The sequence below is a fragment of the Oncorhynchus mykiss genome, chromosome 18 (genome assembly GCF_013265735.2).
Source record: "Oncorhynchus mykiss isolate Arlee chromosome 18, USDA_OmykA_1.1, whole genome shotgun sequence".
Taxonomy (NCBI): Eukaryota; Metazoa; Chordata; class Actinopteri; order Salmoniformes; family Salmonidae; genus Oncorhynchus; species Oncorhynchus mykiss.
Genome location: NC_048582.1, coordinates 73433056 through 73448356, shown reverse-complemented (window position 1 = coordinate 73448356; position 15301 = coordinate 73433056). Strand labels below are relative to the sequence as shown.

Genomic DNA, 15301 nt, shown 5'->3' with positions numbered 1-15301 from the left:
TCCACCTGTGTGTAATTCGGGCGGCAGGGTAGCCTAGTGGTTAGAGCGTTGGACTAGTAACTGGAAGGTTGCAAGTTCAAACCCCCGAGCTGACAAGGTACAAATCTGTCGTTCTGCCCCTGAATTTGTTCTTAACTGACCTGCCTAGTTAAATAAAGGTAAAAAATAAATAAATAAAATAAATATAAAAAAAATCAAGTCTCCGTATAAATGCACCTGCACTGTGATAGTCTCAGAGGTCCGTTAAAAGCGCAGAGAGCATCATGAAGAACAAGGGACACACCAGGCAGGTCCGAGATACTGTTGTGACGAAGTTTAAAGCTGGATTTGGATACAAAAATATTTCCATAGCTTTAAACATCCCAAGGAGCACTGTGCAAGCGATAATATTGAAATGGAAGACCAGATTTGCAGACCACTGCAAATCTACCAAGACCTGGCCGTCCCTCTAAACTTTCAGCTCATACAAGGAGAAGACTGACCAGAGATGCAGCCAAGTGGCCCATGATCACTCTGAACTGCAGAGATCTACAGCTGAGGTGGGAGATTCTGTCAGTCGTATATTGCACAAATCTGGCCTTTATGGAAGAGTGGCAAGAAGAAAGCCATTTCTTAAAGATATCCATAAAAAGTGTCGTTTAAAGTTTGCCACAAGCCACCTGGGAGACACACCAAACAGGTGCTCTGGTCAGATGAAACCAAAATTGAACTTTTTGGCAAGAATGCAAAATGTTATGTTTGGCGTAAAAGCAACACAGCTCATCACCCTGAACACACCATACCCACTGTCAAACATGGTGGTGGCAGCATCATGGTTTGGGCCTGCTTTTCTTCAGCAGGGACAGGGAAGATGGTTAAAATTGATGGGAAGATGGATGGAGCCAAATACAGGACCATTCTGGAAGAAAACCTGATGGAGTCTGCAAAAGACCTGAGACTGGGATGGAGATTTACAGCTGTAATCGCAGCAAAAGGTGGCGCTACAAAGTATTAACTTAAGGGGGCCGAATACTTTCGCAAGGCACTGTACATTCATATAATGGACTGTATTAAGTCATATAGAGTATGGAACATATGACATCAGTGGGCTTCCAGCCACAGAGCAGAACTAGACTGTACAAATTAATTTATGTTAAAGGTCATGAAACACTCAAAATCATGTTTTTCATGAAATTGGATGATAATTTGAATGAAACCAGACCACAGGCACTGGTCCCCTCCCCCGTGTCAAACACTTGGATTAAGGAGGCAGGATTATTAAGCGGATAGGGTAACATCACCCTAGCTCTCATTTTAATACACCAATGGTAACATTATATTGTCTTACCTAATTTAAATAAGAACATCTTGTAACCAACATCAGAGAAGGTGTGTTTGCAGAGGGGTGTGGTTTATATTGCTAGATATCTACTCTACTGGTGCCAACATTTTACTGTCGGGTGTTAGCAAAAGATAATAAAACATCTACACTATTTATCCATGTCAAAGATACTTAGATATCTTTCCCCTTTCATCTGTCTGGGTGTAGCTACTTACTGGCTAGCTAGGTCTTCAAGGGGGGGGGGGGGGGGTTGTTCAAAACCCTTGACACAGTTGTCATGTCAACACATCTGTCAGTGCTGCTGTGAACCGCATCACAAGAGACATGCCAGACGGGAGATATATATATATATAAAAAATTGACATCTTTGATGCAATTTCAATGTTGTTTGAGTTGATTTGTGTTTCACCAAATTAGCTTGAGATGGTTTTACTGCAACGCTGCTAACTGCAACGCTGCTAACTGCAACGCTGCTAACTGCATCGCTGCTAACTGCAACGCTGCTAACTGCATCGCTGCTAACTGCATCGCTGCTAACTGCATCGCTGCTAACTGCAACGCTGCTAACTGCATCGCTGCTAACTGCATCGCTGCTATCTGCAACGCTGCTAACTGCTAACTGCATCGCTGCTAACTGCAACGCTGCTAACGGCATCGCTGCTAACTGCAACGCTGCTAACTGCAACGCTGCTAACTGCAACGCTGCTAACTGCATCGCTGCTAACTGCAACGCTGCTAACTGCATCGCTGCTAACTGCAACGCTGCTAACTGCAACGCTGCTAACGGCATCTAAGTTTCTTGACGTAGGTGTTTCAAAGAGCTGTCAGTCAAAGACAAGCTCATGAAGCTCCCTGCCCACTCAGCCTGTCTTTTCAAACTTCCTGGTAGTTAGTCCTGAGAGAAAATGTACTTTTTCAAAAATGTTCAACCCCCACCCCCCTATATTACAGGTGATATTTTAGTTACTCAAAAGGCTATTTTACATGGGAATCAAAATGACTGTCCGGGACCTTTAAACTAGAAGTAGACTGTACAGATCGTGTAAATAGAACAGGCTTAATTAGTCCACATTTGCCACTCCGTACTACTATGTACATGGAAAGATGAGTGTTGATGGGAAGAATGTGTCAACACGTTGGTAAATGAGAACACAGCATCAGTGACCTTTAAGTCGCGGGTGAGCTAGACCACATTCCTTTCTGCGTTCTATTGTTCTAGAGCGTTCTATTGTTCTAGAGCGTTCTGAGCTAGACCAATTCCTTTCTGCGTTCTATTGTTCTAGCGCGTTCTGAGCTAGACCACATTCCTTTCTGTGTTCTATTGTTCTAGAGCGTTCTGAGGTAGACCACATTCCTTTCTGCGTTCTATTGTTCTAGAGCGTTCTATTGTTCTAGAGCGTTCTGAGCTAGACCACATTCCTTTCTGCGTTCTATTGTTCTAGAGCGTACTATTGTTCTAGAACGTTCTGAGCTAGACCACATTCCTTTCTGCGTTCTATTGTTCTAGAGCGTACTATTGTTCTAGAGCGTTCTGAGCTAGACCACATTCCTTTCTGCGTTCTATTGTTCTAGAGCATTCTATTGTTCTAGAGCGTTCAATTGTTCTAGAGCATTCTATTGTTCTAGAGCGTTCTATTGTTCTAGAGCGTTCCAATAAGGAATAGGCTGCCATTTTGGATGTGGACCCTCGCTTCCGTCTGGAAAAACAATGCCAATTACGCGACTGCTCTTCCCGTGATGTTTTAACCATTATAAAGATGGCTGACCTTTTAGCCGACACAACCTGCTGACGATGTGTATAATATCTCACTGGCTCAGATCAATCCTCAGATAACTGAAGCCACTGTGAAACCAAAGTTCAGCAGAATTGCTGTGACAGTCCCCCTTGAAATAAGACATTTAGAGGGTAAAGGCCACACAAGGTAGGCAGGACACACGCAACAGTCAACCAGCTGACAGTAGAGAGGCTAGATACACTCGGCAGTCAACCAGCTGACAGTAGAGAGGCCATTCAGTTCCTTTTGTTGTTTACAACCATCCTGAGACCCTTTCTGGGTGAACAAAAAAGCCAGCAGCTGAAAGAGAAAGAGAACTAGAGAGAGAGACGGAGAACAAGAGAGAGAGAGAGACGGAGAACTGTATCTTCATTGGGTGAGGAAGACTTCACTATCTAGCCGGTTGCCATGAGATTCCCCAAGCTGCCCAACCCAGGTCTGGATGACCGGATCCCGTCTCATAAGGAGCTGGAGAGGATGGAGAAAGAGGAGGCTGGGGACAGGCCCAAATGGGACAACAAGACCCAGTACATGCTGACCTGTGTGGGCTTCTGTGTGGGGCTGGGGAACGTGTGGAGGTTCCCTTACCTGTGTCAGAGCCATGGAGGAGGTAGGGGAGAAAGAGGGAGTGGGTTTGATTGTATGCAACATTTTTGTAAATTAATGAAAAGGATTTTGAGATACGTATTTTTTCACAGTAGAAATGAAATAGGGAAAACTACAAACTACAGGGAGATTACAAAACATTACATTGAGCAAGGCACTTAGACCTAGTTGCTCTGGATGAAAACGTCTACTGAATAACTAAAATGTCAAACGTAGGACGAGTCAACAACATTGTTTGGGTAATAACACTTTAAAGTAACTGGGGCAGCAGGGTAGCCTAGTGGTTGGACTAGTAACCGGGTTTGAACAACCCCCGAGCTGGACAAGGTACAAATCTGTCGTTCTGCCCCTGAACAGGCAGTTAACGCACTGTTCCTAGGCCGTCGTTGAAAATGAGAATTTGTTCTTAACTGACCTGCTTAGTTAAATAAAGGTTAAAAAAATAAGATATATGAGAACTTTTAAAAGAGGGATTTTTCACTGGAGAGTTAATTTAAAATTGTGATTATCTGAACATCTTCAACACTAAGACTTGGATAACACAATAATACACCTGCTACTGTTGCAATATTGGAAATGTGTTCAGTAGACTATTGTTGATTTGTCAACTGATCAAAACAACCAACAAGAGATTCCAATTCCAATCTTGTGTTCTCAGGAGCATTTATGATTCCATTCCTGATCTTGTGTTCCCAGGAGCGTTTTATGATTCCATTCCTGATCCTGTGTTCCCAGGAGCGTTTATGATTACATTCCTGATCCTGTGTTCCCAGGAGCGTTAATGATTCCATTACTGATCTTGTGTTCCCAGGAGCGTTTTATGATCCCATTCCTGATCCTGTGTTCCCAGGAGCGTTTATGATCCCATTCCTGATCCTGTGTTCCCAGGAGCGTTTATGATCCCATTCCTGATCTTGTGTTCCCAGGAGAGTTTATGATTCCATTACAGATCTTGTGTTCCCAGGAGCGTTTTATGATCCCATTCCTGATCCTGTGTTCCCAGGAGCATTTATGATTACATTCCTGATCCTGTGTTCCCAGGAGCGTTTATGATCCCATTCCTGATCCTGTGTTCCCAGGAGCGTTTATGATTCCATTCCTGATCTTGTGTTCCCAGGAGAGTTTTATGATCCCATTCCTGATCCTGTGTTCCCAGGAGCGTTTTTGATTACATTCCTGATCCTGTGTTCCCAGGAGCGTTTATGATCCCATTCCTGATCCTGTGTTCCCAGGAGCGTTTTGTGATTCCATTCCTGACCCTGTGTTCCCAGGAGCGTTTATGATTCCATTCCTGATACTGTGTTCCCAGGAGCGTTTTATGATTCCATTCCTGATCTTGTGTTCCCAGGAGCGTTTATGATTCCATTCCTGATACTGTGTTCCCAGGAGCGTTTTATGATCCCATTCCTGATCTTGTGTTCCCAGGAGCGTTTTGTGATTCCATTCCTGATACTGTGTTCCCAGGAGCGTTTTATGATCCCATTCCTGATCTTGTGTTCCCAGGAGCGTTTTGTGATTCCATTCCTGATCCTGTGTTCCCAGGAGCGTTTATGATTCCATTCCTGATCCTGTGTTCCCAGGAGCGTTTATGATTCCATTCCTGATCCTGTGTTCCCAAGAGCGTTTTATGATACTATTCCTGATCTTGTGTTCCCAAGAGCGTTTTATGATTCTATTCCTGATCTTGTGTTCCCAGGAGCGTTTTATGATCCCATTCCTGATCCTGTGTTCCCAGGAGCGTTTTATGATACTATTCCTGATCTTGTGTTCCCAAGAGCGTTTTATGATTCTATTCCTGATCTTGTGTTCCCAGGAGCGTTTATGATTCCATTCCTGATCCTGTGTTCCCAAGAGCGTTTTATGATACTATTCCTGATCTTGTGTTCCCAAGAGCGTTTTGTGATTCCATTCCTGATCCTGTGTTCCCAGGAGCATTTTATGATTCCATTCCTGATCCTGTGTTCCCAGGAGCGTTTTATGATTCCATTCCTGATCTTGTGTTCCCAGGAGCGTTTATGATTCCATTCCTGATCTTGTGTTCCCAGGAGCATTTTATGATTCCATTCCTGATCCTGTGTTCCCAGGAGCATTTATGATTCCATTCCTGATCCTGTGTTCCCAGGAGCGTTTTATGATACTATTCCTGATCTTGTGTTCCCAAGAGCGTTTATGATTCTATTCCTGATCCTGTGTTCCCAGGAGCGTTTTATGATACTATTCCTGATCTTGTGTTCCCAAGAGCGTTTTATGATTCTATTCCTGATCTTGTGTTCCCAGGAGCGTTTATGATTCCATTCCTGATCCTGTTTTCCCAGGAGCGTTTTATGATTCCATTCCTGATCTTATGTTCCCAGGAGCGTTTATGATCCCGTTCCTGATCCTGCTGGTTCTGGAGGGGATTCCACTGCTGCACCTGGAGTTTGCCATCGGACAGCGCCTCAGGAGCGGCAGTGTCGGGGTGTGGGGCTCTGTCAACCCTTACCTCACTGGCATTGGTGGGTGACAGACCATTCCTGATTACGGTATCTGTGTGGAATTCCTGTGATCATGTCTGACAAAACCCTTGTGGCTTCAGGAATATGGTTATAAGTGGCTATGTTTTTATGTTTTGCCATATTATGTATTATGTATAGCATACTTAAACATACAGTACCAGTCAAAAGTTTGGAAACAGCGACTCGTTCAAGAGTTTTGCTATATTTGTACTATTTTCTATATTGTAGAATAATAGTGAAGCTATCCAAACTATGAAATAACACATATGGAATCATGTAGTAACCAAAAAAGTGATAAACAAATCAACGTATATTTTACATTTCAAATCAAATCAAAGTTTATTTGAGAATCTTCAAAGTAGCCACCATTGCCTTGATGACAACTTTACACACTCTTGGCATTCTCTCAACCAGCTGAATGAGGTAGTCATCTGGAATGCATTTCAATTAACAGCTGTGCAAAGTTGTAGAATTCCATTTGTAGAATTTCTTTCCTTCTTAATGCTTTGAGCCAATCAGTTGTGTGGTGAAAAGGTAGGTGTGGTATACAGAAGATAGCCCTATATGGTAAAAGACCAAGTCCATATTATGGCAAGAACAGCTCAAATAAGCAAAGAGAAATGACAGTCCATTATTACTTTAGGACATGAAGGTCAGTCAATCCGGAAAGTTCCAAGAAATGTGAAAGTTTCTTCAAGTGCAGTCACAAAAACCATGAAGTCCTATGATGAAACTGGCTCTCATGAGGACCGCCATAATTGCTGCAAAGAAACCACTATTAAAGGGCACCAATAACAAAAAGAGACTTGCTTGGGCCAAGAAACAAGAGCAATGGACATTAGACCGGTAGAAATCTGTCCTTTGGTCTGATGAGTCCAAATTTGAGAGTTTTGGTTCGAACCGCCGTGCCTTTGTGAGATGCAGAGTAGGTGAACGGATGATCTCCGCATGTGTGGTTCCCACTGTGAAGCATGGAGGAGGAGGTGTGATGGTGTGGGGGTGCTTTGCTGGTGACACTGTCTGTGATTTATTTTGAATTCAAGGCGCACTTAACCAGCATGGCTACCAAAGCATTCTGCAGCGATATGCCATCCCATCTGGTTTGCGCATAGTGGAACTATCATTCATTTTTTTAACAATGACCCAAAACACACCTCCAGGCTCCTTAAGAGTTGTTTGATCAAGAAGGAGAGTGATGGAGTGCTGCCTCCACAATCACCCGACCTCAACCCACTTGAGATGGTTTGGGATGAGTTGAACCGCAGAGTGAAGGAAAAGCAGCCAACAAGTGTTCTGCATATGTGGAAACACTTTCCATTGTTTTGGAAAATCATTCCTCATGAAGCTGGTTGAGAGAATGCCAAGAGTGTGCAAAGCTGTCATCAAGGCAAAGGGTGGCTACTTTGAAAAATCAAAAATATATTTTGATTTGTTCAACACTTTTTTGGTTACTACATGATTCCATCTGTGTTATTTTATAGTCTTGATGTATTCACTATTATTCTACAATGTACAAAACAGTTTTTTTGTTGTAATAAAGAAAAACCCTTGAATGAGTATGTGTGTCCAAACTTTTGACTGATACTCTGTATACTGTATATACTTAGACATAGCATACTTGAATACACTTTAATATGCTTATAATTCACTGGAATGTACAGGGAATGTAAATAACATTGGTTCTGAAACAGGTATTGCCTCCATGTTGGTATCATTCCTGGTTGGGATGTACTACAACACCATCATGGCCTGGATCATGTGGTACCTCTTCAACTCCTTCCAGGACCCCTTGCCTTGGAGTCAGTGTCCCCTCAATGCAAACAAGACAGGTACAGAATTTCCTTCATGAGTAACAGTTGGTATTGGTAGCGACCTTAACTCAATACGTAGCTACCTCGGTTACCTAGCTACCTCGGTTACCCAGCTACCTCGGTTACCCAGCTACCTCGGTTACCTAGCTACCTCGGTTACCTAGCTACCTCAGTTACCCAGCTACCTCGGTTACCCAGCTACCTCGGTTACCTAGATACCTCAGTTACCCAGCTACCTCGTTTACCTAGCTACCTCAGTTACCCAGCTACCTCAGTTACCTAGCTACCTCAGTTACCTAGCTACCTCGGTTACCCAGCTACCTCGGTTACGATGTTCAGACCTCTAGGCGTAAAGGTTTGAGGTGTTGGCTTGACAGAGTCCCGGTCAGGGCGACCCCCCCGTGAATTCACTACAGTATCATCAAAACCTGGACCCCAAAAAAGATATCTAAACTTAGCTAGCTAGCCTAATAACAGCATGATAGCAAGCAGGCTCAGCTCACGGGTTAACTGACGTCGTCACGAAAACGATGCACACACGTCCATGGGGAAGATGTGTCTGTGTGTTATTATTTAAGATGGATAGCTAGCAACTAGCTTATAACTATATGAATAAATATATATGATATATATATAGCTACGTATAACTAAGCTAGCAACAATGACAAGAAGCTGCCTTGAGGGGGAATCGTAGGTAGCTGTTATTAATACCATGTTGTTTTGAGGTGTTTTTGACTCGTCTCATCTATGCTGAATCATGCTTTTTCATTCTGTATCATGCTGAATACATTGGCAGTAAGATCGCTAGCTAGACAAACATTGAGAATTTAGACCGACCCAACTTCTATCTCATTTTCATCTTAGCTGTTATCATTCTTAGATCCAGACAGAAACAGTTTGAATATCGGCCCCCTGCAGGTCTGGTGTCAGAATGCGCACGGAGCTCCTCAGTGGATTACTTCTGGTACAGAGAGACACTGAACACCTCTACGGCCATAGATTTATCTGGAGGCCTTCAGTGGTGGATGGTGCTAGCCCTGGTGTCTGCCTGGACCTTACTCTATGTCTGCTGTATCAGGGGGATTGAGACTACTGGCAAGGTACCAGCTCAGATTCACTCTCTCCCTGTTTATGAGGGAGGTCAAATTTCAGTAAAAAATAATGGCTTGCCTTGGGAATGGGTGCCAGTTGTCTTATTGCTGATGTTTCTCTGTATCTCTCTCTCTCTCTCTTTCTCTCTCTGTCTCTCTCTCTGTCTCTTTCTCTCTGTCTCTTTCTCTCTGTCTCTCTCTCTCTCTCTCTCTGTCTCTCTTTCTCTTTCTCTCTCTGTCTCATTTCATAAGTGGTTCTGGATTCAGTTTGTGTAACAGTTTTAGAATCTCTCTCTCCTTCTCGTCAGGCTGTGTACATAACATCCACTCTGCCCTACTTGGTGCTCACCATCTTCCTGATCCGAGGACTGACTCTCAAAGGTTCTCTGGATGGAGTCAAGTTCCTCTTCACGCCCGACGTACGTACGCATTAACGTTGTCGTGCCACTAAAATCAACACAAAGGCTGATTTCTTTAGGTCTAACTGTTTTCTATTTCTCCAGGTGAATGAGTTGATGAACCCGTCTACCTGGCTGGATGCAGGGGCACAGGTGTTCTACTCTTTCTCCTTGGCCTTCGGAGGTCTCATCTCATTCTCCAGCTACAACTCTGTACAGTAAGCAACTCCTTATTAAAATGTTTTTTTTTTATTTTTTTTTTACTTTTATTGCGACTGAATCCTCATCCGTGCAGAGAGTAAATCACAGATGCTCATATACATTATTCCCAAGGATCTTGTCTTTTAATCTCTTCAAATAATTTCAGTCATTTTCTTCCATTGTCTGTTTCTCCAGCAACAACTGTGAACAGGATGCTGTCATCATCTCCATCATCAACGGAGCCACCTCCGTCTACTCTGCTACCGTCATCTACTCCATCATAGGCTTCAGGGCCACGGAGAAGTTTGACGACTGCTCGGATGGGTAAATTCCTAGTTCCGTCTTGGTTGAATCCATATTTTCAATCAAATTCAATGTAGATTGAACTCATATTTGTTGACAACACTGTCAAGTTTATGTCAAAATTGGATTTAATAATTAGGGATTACAGGAAGATAATCTAATGAGTTTGGTGTTTACTTCTATATGTTCTCTTCCTTGTGACATCATGGCCCTGCTAAATGTGTTCTCTTCCTTGTGACATCATGGCCCTGCTGAATGTGTTCTCTTCCTTGTGGACATCATGGCCCTGCTGAATGTGTTCTCTTCCTTGTGACATCATGGCCCTGCTGAATGTGTTCTCTTCCTTGTGACATCATGGCCCTGCTGAATGTGTTCTCTTCCTTGTGACATCATGGCCCTGCAGAATGTGTTCTCTTCCTTGTGACATCATGACCCTGCTGAATGTGTTCTCTTCCTTGTGACATCATGGCCCTGCTGAATGTGTTCTCTTCCTTGTGACATCATGGCCCTGCTGAATGTGTTCTCTTCCTTGTGACATCATGGCCCTGCTGAATGTGTTCTCTTCCTTGTGACATCATGGCCCTGCTGAATGTGTTCTCTTCCTTGTGACATCATGGCCTTGCTGAATGTGTTCTCTTCCTTGTGACATCATGGCCCTGCTGAATGTGTTCTCTTCCTAGTAACACCACGGCCCTTGTGAATGCATTTGATCTCCCTGAGCACTTCCTCACTGAGAACAACTATGAGGAAGTTCTTCAACATTTCAACAGCACATCGCCAGATATCATCCAGGGATTAAACCTGAAGACCTGTGATCTACAGCAGTTTCTCAGTCAGGTAGTGAAATTACACCATGTCCAATCCAAGACACATCATTTACTCTAAGGGACACCAGAACTTTCTTATGCCCGTACTGTGTTCCCTGTAGGGTGTGGAGGGAACTGGTCTGGCCTTCATCGTGTTCACAGAAGCCATCACCAAGATGCCTGTCTCTCCTCTCTGGTCCATCCTGTTCTTCATTATGCTCTTCTGTCTGGGACTGTCCACCATGTTTGGGAACATAGAGGGGGTCGTGGTGCCCCTTCAGGATCTCAACATCTTCCCCAAGTGGCCCAAAGAAGTCTTAACAGGTTAGTGACACACAGAAGCTGACATTTCTTCTTCTAAACAGCACTAAATCAAAATGTCTTCAAACCAAGGCATTGTCTCCAACATCCCAGTTGTTCAGGGGTTGAGATCACAAGCTTGTTGTTGACCTTTAACCTCTCTGCGCACGCACCTTTAAGGGAGTATCCCTCTGAACATCCAATGAGGTTGAGCACCAATGATAGAACCTTGGCTGTCGCCGTTTAAACAAATGTCTTTGTTTCGTCTTCTTTCAGGCGTCACTTGTATCGTTTGCTTCACGGTCGCTCTCATATTCACCCAGCGGTCTGGTAACTACTGGCTGGCTCTGTTCGACGGCTTTGCCGGCTCCATCCCTCTCCTAGTCATCGCCTTCTGTGAAATGGTGTCTGTTGTTTACATCTACGGGATCGACAGGTGAGTCCAGATACTGAAACACCACAAAATAAAATAGAACTGAATAGAATAGAAAATACCTAATTGTCAAAGCTTACATGGAGATGTACTGTAGATGTCAAACGTTTGGACACACCTACTCATTCAAGGGGTATTCTTAATATTTTTTCATCTGGATCATCATAGCTAGCTAACCGCAACCCGGGTTGACTACTCCTGGCTAACGTTTTCGTCCCGGAGCTAGCACCAACTAGCCTGGGGCTAGCCCATGCTAGACCCATCTTCCGGCTCACTCCTGGGCTACAATATCCGGTCCCCTTCTACTGCCGGTACGGGGCACAGAACCCCACCGATCCTCTACGACTGGAATACTGACATAATCTGCCCGAGGATTCCAACAGGCCCCTCAGGCGCGACGCCCGCTGAAGGCCCATTCTGCTAACCTGCTAGGCCTGCTAGCTACCTAGAGCTACTTGGAACCCTACTAATTCCACAACTGGTGTAACGACGTCACCTTACGAAGAGGCAAAAACAGACTTACCGCCATCGCAACGTCCCCCAAAGGCTAACTTGCTAGCCCTGGTCTACTAACTGCAAGCTTGCCAGCCCCGGTCTGCTAACTGCTAGCTTGTTTAGCCCCGGCCTACTAACTGTTAGCGTGTTAGCATCGGCCTGCTAACTGTCTGAATCGCCTTGTCCCCAGTCAGCCCAACCACTCACTGGACCTAATACTGTCTTATTGTAGTGGGTTTATTTTACTGTCTTATTTCACTGTAGAGCCTCTAGCCCTGCTCAATTTGCCTTAACCAACCATGTTGTTCCACCTCCTACATATGCGATGACATCACCTGGTTTAAAAGTCTCTAGAGACTATATCTCTCTCTTCATTACTCAATGCCTAAGTTTACCTCCAATGTACTCACATCCTACCTTATCTTTGTCTGTACACTATGCCTTGAACCTATGCTTTCGTGCCCAGAAACCTGCTCCTTTTACTCTCTGTTCCTCTGGTGATGTAGAGGTTAATCCAGGCCCTGCAGTGCCTAGCTCCACTCCCACTCCCCAGGTGCTCTCATTTGTTAACTTCTGTAACCATAAAAGCCTTGGTTTCATGCATATTAACATTAGAAGCCTCAAAAATGCAATTTCAGGATGTGGGGGGGGCATGTCCCCAGTGAATGTTGCGCGCCTGAGTACACCTTAGGTCTTCATTAGACCTGTTGGGTTACATCAAACATGTATCACAGTGTGCATATTCCTCTTCATTAGATATCATGGGGAACTTTCACTCTGATAACCAGCCATTGGAACATCGAAATCCCAGTTAATTCACTCTCCTTCTCCGACAGGTTTAACGCAGACATAGAGTTCATGATTGGACACAAGCCCAACCTGTTCTGGCAGGTGACTTGGAGGTTCGTCAGTCCAGTCATCATGCTGGTGATTTTCATCTTCTACTTCGTCACCCAGGTCAGCGGAGAGCTGACCTACCTCGTATGGGACCAGGAAGCGGTAAGTCTTGTTGACAGGAAATAGTTCATGAATGTTGTTGATATCATATCTGCGTCCCAAATGGCACCATATTCGCTGTGTAGGGTCTATAGGGTAGTAGTGCACTACTTTAGACCAGGGTCTATAGGGTAGTAGTGCACTACTTTAGACCAGGGCCTATAGGGTAGTAGGGCACTACTTTAGACCAGGGCCTATAGGGTAGTAGGGCACTACTTTAGACCAGGGTCTATAGGGTAGTAGTGCACAACTTTAGACCAGAGTCTATAGAGTAGTAGTGCACTACTTTAGACCAGGGCCCATAGATGATGCCGACATGGACTTGTATGCATTTTCTCCCTTATTCTAAGTAAAGACTTTCACTTGTTGAAGTTTAAACCATTTGTTGCTCTTATGCCACAACAACTCTTTAGTATCTAGATTGGAAATGTATCTAAAGTTGTCAACAGTTTTTTGAAGTTGATACATTATACAGGATATATAGCCGTATGTGGACACCCAATCAAATGAGTGGATTCGTCCATTTCAGCCACACCCATTGCTGACGGGTGTATAAAATCGAGCCCGCCGCCATGCGATCTCCATAGACAAACAATGGCAGTAGAATGGCCCGTATTGAAGAGTTCGTTCCGGTTCTCTTAACACAGTATGGACCCGGAACTTAATCCAGAATCTAAACTAATTACGCAAAACTTTAGTTCTGGATTATCCAAGATGAATCAATTATCAACAAATGAAAACACTATTTAGGATAAACCAAGTTAATTTAAGAAAATAAGTTATTTTGTTGTTCCCTGATTTCCTTCATCTGGTTCTAGGAGGAGTTCCCTACTCTGGCAGACCGTCAGTATCCCGACTGGATCTACTTCATCATATTTATTTTGGCTGGCATTCCCAGTCTGGCTGTCCCTGGAGTCGCCATATTCAAATTCACCTACAACCGCTGCTGCCAGAAAGACAACGGCTTCAGAGAAGACACCATCAACTCTGTCTCTGCTAAAATACAGATGATAGAAAAACCGATGGACTAAAAGTAACAGGTTCACCTTCAGTTCTGGATTTCAATGAAAAGTTGTTTTTACCTTGTCAGCTCGGGGGATTCGTCCCCGAGGTCGGTGTCGGCACGCTGCTGGAGCCGCGTGTCAACGGGGTGGGGGGGGGTACTGTCAAGACTTCCATCAAAGTTGTTCCCTCTCCTTGTTCGGGCGGCGTTCGGCGGTCGACGTCACCGGCTTTCTAGCCGCCACCGATCCATGTTTCATTTTTCCTTTTGTTTTGTCTCTTTACACACCTGGTTCCCATCTCATAATTAATGTTCCGTATTTAACCCTCTCGTTTCCCTTTCTGTTTTGTGCGTGATTGTCTTTCGTTGTATTCCGGTGTGATGTATTTTGAGTCCTGTTTTGTCCTTGTTTGGAACGGGATTTTGTTACGTTTTGGAGTAAATCAGTGATTGTTACTCTTATCTGTGTCCTGGGCCCGACTCCTTCGCTATCTTTTAGATAGACTCTGACAGCTGTAACTTAACAAAATGTGGAAAAAGTCAAGGGGTCTGAATACTTTCCGAATGCTCTGCATTTTACTTGCTTTGGCAATGTAAACATACAGTGGCTTGCGAAAGTATTCACCCCCCTTGGCTTTTTTCCTATTTTGTTGCCTTTACAACCTGGAATTAAAATTGATATTTTGGTGGTTTGTATCATTTGATTTACTCAACATGCCTACCATTTTTAAGATGTAAAATACTTTTTTTATTGTGAAGCAAACAAGAAATAAGACAAAAAAAACTGAAAACTTGAGCATGCATAACAAAGCATGCATAACAAAGTCAATATTTTGTAGAGACATCTTTTGAAAGTCTCTTGGGGTATGTCTCTATAAGCTTGGCACATCTAGCCACAGGGACTTTTGCCCATCCTTCAATGCAAAACTGATCCAGCTCCTTCAAGTTGGTTGGGTTCTGGTGGTGTACCGTAATCTTTAAGTCATACCACATATTCTCAATTGGATTGAGGTCTGGGCTTTGACTAGGCCTTTCTAAGACATTTAAATGTTTCCCCTTAAACCACTTGAGTGTTGCATTAGCAGTATGCTTAGGGTCATTGTTCTGCTGGAAGGTGAACCTCCGTCCCAGTCTCAAATCTCTGGAAGACTGAAACAGTTTTCCCTCAATAATTTCCCTGTATTTAGAGCCATCCATCATTCCTTCAATTCAGACCATTTCCCCAGTTCCTGCCGATGAAGAACGTCCCCATAGCATGATGCTGCCA

The 15301-nt window shown here is 43.9% G+C and overlaps 1 protein-coding gene across 1 annotated transcript; it reads left to right on the top strand.

The window, feature by feature from the left end:
* The first annotated feature begins 3194 nt into the window (after positions 1–3194).
* Positions 3195–14642, top strand: LOC110496758 (sodium-dependent neutral amino acid transporter B(0)AT1). The gene is made up of 12 exons (XM_021572791.2): positions 3195–3706; positions 6057–6197; positions 7889–8026; positions 8927–9108; positions 9408–9518; positions 9603–9715; positions 9894–10022; positions 10682–10838; positions 10930–11131; positions 11384–11543; positions 12872–13034; positions 13850–14642. Exons 1-12 carry the CDS (start codon positions 3505–3507, stop codon positions 14060–14062), a joined length of 1911 nt encoding a protein of 636 aa, XP_021428466.2. The 5' UTR covers positions 3195–3504; the 3' UTR covers positions 14063–14642.
* Positions 14643–15301: the final 659 nt, after the last annotated feature.